Source organism: Lipotes vexillifer, unplaced genomic scaffold (assembly GCF_000442215.2).
Source record: "Lipotes vexillifer unplaced genomic scaffold, Lipotes_vexillifer_v1.1 scaffold426, whole genome shotgun sequence".
Classification (NCBI taxonomy): domain Eukaryota; kingdom Metazoa; phylum Chordata; class Mammalia; order Artiodactyla; family Lipotidae; genus Lipotes; species Lipotes vexillifer.
Window position 1 is genome coordinate 1,690,330 of NW_006779491.1, and position 3,886 is coordinate 1,694,215.

A 3,886-nucleotide genomic window follows, 5' to 3' on the forward strand; every position below is an offset into this window, starting at 1 on the left:
CTGAATGACTTAAAATTGAAACTTTAGGGAAAGGTACCCTACCAGATAAGATTTGCCATTCTTCCCTCTTCTTGCGTGGAGATTTCTGCCTCAAAGATACATAATTCTGAGTTAGAGATCAGGTACTAGGGTCTTAGCAAGAGCAAGAGAGAAGAGAAAACTGATACCCAAGTTCCCACCCAACCCTCCACCAGACCAGAAAATCAGAAGCCTCCTTACGCGGATGCTCATACAGAAACTAAGTTTATTATTTATTTTCTTCTTAAAAAAAAAAAAAAAAGAAAAAAAGAAAAAAACTCATTGTAGAGAAGCCCCTCCCCCTTCCCCTAAGGGTGGGGGGCTGTGAAAGATAGCTGGGGAAATCAAGTACAAGGGGGTGGGGACAAAGACTATCTTGCCACCCTTAACACTGCCCAGCCATGTGGGGTGGAAGGGAAGGGGATATGTGAAGAGCCCCGTTTCCATGACAACCAGTTGCCTACCCCCTACTTTGGTGGAAAGAAGGGAGAAGGCCCCTATGTCTCCCTGGAGGATTCCCCCCTCAAAAGACTTCAAGTAGTGGTTAACAGAGTCAGGCCTGGTCATGGAGGGAGAGGGGCCATGGCAGAAAGCCTAGGTGAAGGGGGGCAGCCCACTCACGTCTTGGCTTTACGGCCTCTGTGACTAATGGTAGGGCCAGCCAAGTGGGAAGGGGCGCTGCTGCGCAAGATACGCTGGTCCCCTTGGTTAGTGGCCCCACCAAGCCGGCGGGGGCCAGGCCGGCGCCGTGGGGTCCCATCCCCTTCCTCCTCCTCACCTGAGGCTTCAGCCTCAGACTCCTCTACTGAACCCTCAGGCCCCAGGGGACTTGGGGGCTGCAGGCGGCTCCGCTTTGCCAGCCCAGGACCACAGCCAACTGGGGCCCCTGCCCGTTTGCGAGGCACCTTCTCAGTCTCTAGTGGGGGAACTAGAGACCCTGGACGCAGCCGGGTCGAACGCAGTTTTGGAGCCAATGAGACCACGGGAGGTGTCAATTCTAACCCCCCTGGCCCACTATCCGCTAAATCCAGATCATCCTGAATTACAGCCACTACCATGGACCCTTCACTCTTTCGTCCCCTCATTCCTTCTGCTTCAAGACGTAAGCGGGCCAGGCGGGTGAGGGGGCGGCTTCCATCCTCATCAGATGAACTACCCTCACTCTCCCCCTGGCCCTGGGGTTGCCGCTGCTTCCCCAATCCACAGCTCTCAAGGACAGGAGAGCTGTCGCGGTCCAAGACAGGGAGCTGGCTGGGCCGAGGTGACGGTGGATTCTTGGGAGGTCGGCCCCGCTTCCGCTTGGGTGGGGATGTTGAAATGGTGAGAGTGGTGACAGTGTTGGCGACAGTAGCAGTGGGACAGGCTAGGAGTGGTGGGAGCAGTGGCAGGGGTGGCGGTATCGGGAGTGGCTGTGTCCGGCTCTCTAAGCTGCCATCCCCTGGAGAGGAAATGGTCCCAGAAATGGGCAAATCTCGGGCCTTAGGGGGCCGCCCACGCCTTCTTTTCTCCACAGGTGATAGGATGACAGGCTCGGGTCTGTGAACTGGCTGGGGTCCAAGAGGCTGGGGCCCAGGAATAAGCTGGGGTGCCAGGACAGGCTCCGCAACAATAAGGGTCTCAGCCCCAGGGACTGAGTCAGCCCCACTGGTTTTTCCCTTAGAGGTGGATGAAGGTGCCTCATCCACCCCTCGCCCAGCATCTGCTGGAGACCTGTTCTTCTTGGGGGGCCTCCCCCTGCGACGTTTCACAGCAGGAGGGGTGATGGCAATTAGTGCCCCTTCTCCATTTTCTGGGCTGCCCCCACCAGTCAGCCCCAGCTCAATGCGACGGCGAGCTATGAAGGGCTGCTGTGTTGGGGTGGGCAGTGTGGATGGGGGAGCAGCTTCACAGGGACCACTGGTGGGAGGTGAGGATTCTGGCCCCGACATGCTGCGGGTAGATGGGCTTCCCGGGCTGGCACCAGTCTCAGAGACCCCAGGCACTAGGGTGCTGGCAGTTCCCCGCTGCTGTCGCCGTCGCCTCACCAGTTCCTTTTCCTCTACCACAGTCACTAGCCGTCCTGGCAGCTTGCGAAGCACTTTGGGACCTGGAGGCTGCCCTGGCCGACCAGCCCCCTGACCCCTAATTTCTACATCGGCACTGGTGCGACGCCGAGGGGGCCGGGCAGGCGAAGGACCCTCAGGTGTGGAGGTGGCCGAGGATGAGGTTGATGGGGCTGCGACCTCAGCTGAAACAAGTTCCTGTGGTTTCTCTGGGGTAGACGTTGGGGTCTGGGCCTCCACCAGCTCTTCTGAGTTCTTGTCAGCCTCCAGTGGCTCCTGAAGTAGCTCATCAGATGCTGCTGAGGGTGGGAGCTCCAGCCTATTGCTCTCACTCAGACACGTGGCCACTTCCTCACCATCAGGCAGCACTGAGAGGATGGTCGCCTCAGCAGGCTCGGGCACCTCCTGCTCTTGACCGTTGGGGACGCTGCCAGCTGCCAGGTTTGGGCTAGGTGCAGAAGAGGTGAGAGAAAGGTTCTTCTCTGACATAGGCAGGATCTCAACAGCAACTGGCAACAGATCCTTAGGGGGCACAAGAGTAATTGGGGAAGTCTCGGAACTGGCCGTATCAGCCAGCTCCAGGGACTCAGTAGATGCCATTGCTTGTGCACACAGCTCTGCCTCAGGCCCCATGCCCAAGGGGAGGTTGGTGACTGGTGGGGAAATGGGCACAGAAGGTAGACCAAGCAAGAGAGGGGAGGAAGGAGTTAAGAGAGAAGTTTGGGCTGGAGGTGGGGTATGAGCTGGTGGAGGGGTACAGGCAGGAGGAGGGGTACAGGCAGAAGAACAAGAGGGAGGAATCTGTGCAGAAGGAAGAGGGGGAGAAGGCAAGATATGGACAGGAAGCATGGTTATTGGATTTGGGGCTGAAATGGGGATTGGGGCAGAGATTGGGGCAGGGACTGCGGCAGGAATTGCAGCAGGAGCTGAAGCTGGAGTGGGTCGAGGCCTAGGCGCTGGCCGGGGAACTCGGTCCCTGGCAGGGCTGCAGCGGGGGGGTGTGGAGGTGCTGCGGGGGTGATGCGTGGATGTGACAGGAGTGTGGTTTGCCCCTTGAGTTTCAGCCCGGGCTCCACGAAGACGCTCACTGACGCGAGTCCCTGGCCTTTCGGGGGCCTTGGCCTTCTTACTGCGCCGGTGGCTGCCTCCACCAGTCCCACAGGAAACCTCATCCCCAGCCCCTGGCCCCTCCTCCTCCTCCTGGGGTAGGCGGAACACCTCCTCCTTCGCTTGGTCCAGGTCCTTGCGGGCAGCTTCCACTTGCTCCTACCAAAAACAGAGCCCAATGAGTGGTCAGAGGGAGGCAAGAGGCATGGGGAGTGGGTGGAAAGCAGCCACTTTCCACTTCTATCCCCACCCCCATACTCACTTCTGCCTGCTTGAGCTCCTCTCGGCTCACCTCCTCCAGTGAGGCTTCCAGGAATTTCATGGCATAGCGCTCAATGGGAGTCAGCTGTGGGGACGAGCAGAGATGATGAACATAGGGACCTGGTGCCCAGGGCCCATCACCCTTGATTATTTTCACCAGAGAAGACAGAAAGAAGGTCGCAGAGTCCAGAGGAAGGAGTTGTGGAGGGTGAGGTTGAGAACTAGTGGATCCAACACTGACCTGTTCTACAAGGGCAGCAATTTCCTGCTCAGCCCGGGACATTTCCTCATCTTCAGCCCCAGGCCGACCAGCCTCCTCTCCGTCAGCAGCAGGAAACCCATCATTCTCATTGAATTCTGCAAGCTCAGCCACCTGTTCAGCCTTGGCCTGGGTGGCCGCACGGATATCCTCTTCATCCTCTGCCCGACACAATGCCTATGAGGGTGTAGGGAAGAAT

General features: G+C 58.2%; 1 protein-coding gene across 1 annotated transcript in view; it reads right to left on the reverse strand.

The window, feature by feature from the left end:
- Positions 1-224: 224 nt before the first annotated feature.
- The window catches only part of SRCAP (Snf2 related CREBBP activator protein), a 31,522-nt gene continuing 27,860 nt past the window's right edge, over positions 225-3,886 (reverse strand). Inside the window, exons 32-34 of the mRNA XM_007452718.1 lie at positions 3,670-3,864; positions 3,430-3,513; positions 225-3,326 (exon numbers count right to left, since the gene is read on the reverse strand). Coding sequence (XP_007452780.1) covers positions 636-3,326; positions 3,430-3,513; positions 3,670-3,864 — 2,970 coding nt within the window. The 3' untranslated portion in view covers positions 225-635. The remainder of the gene's footprint in view (positions 3,327-3,429; positions 3,514-3,669; positions 3,865-3,886) is intronic.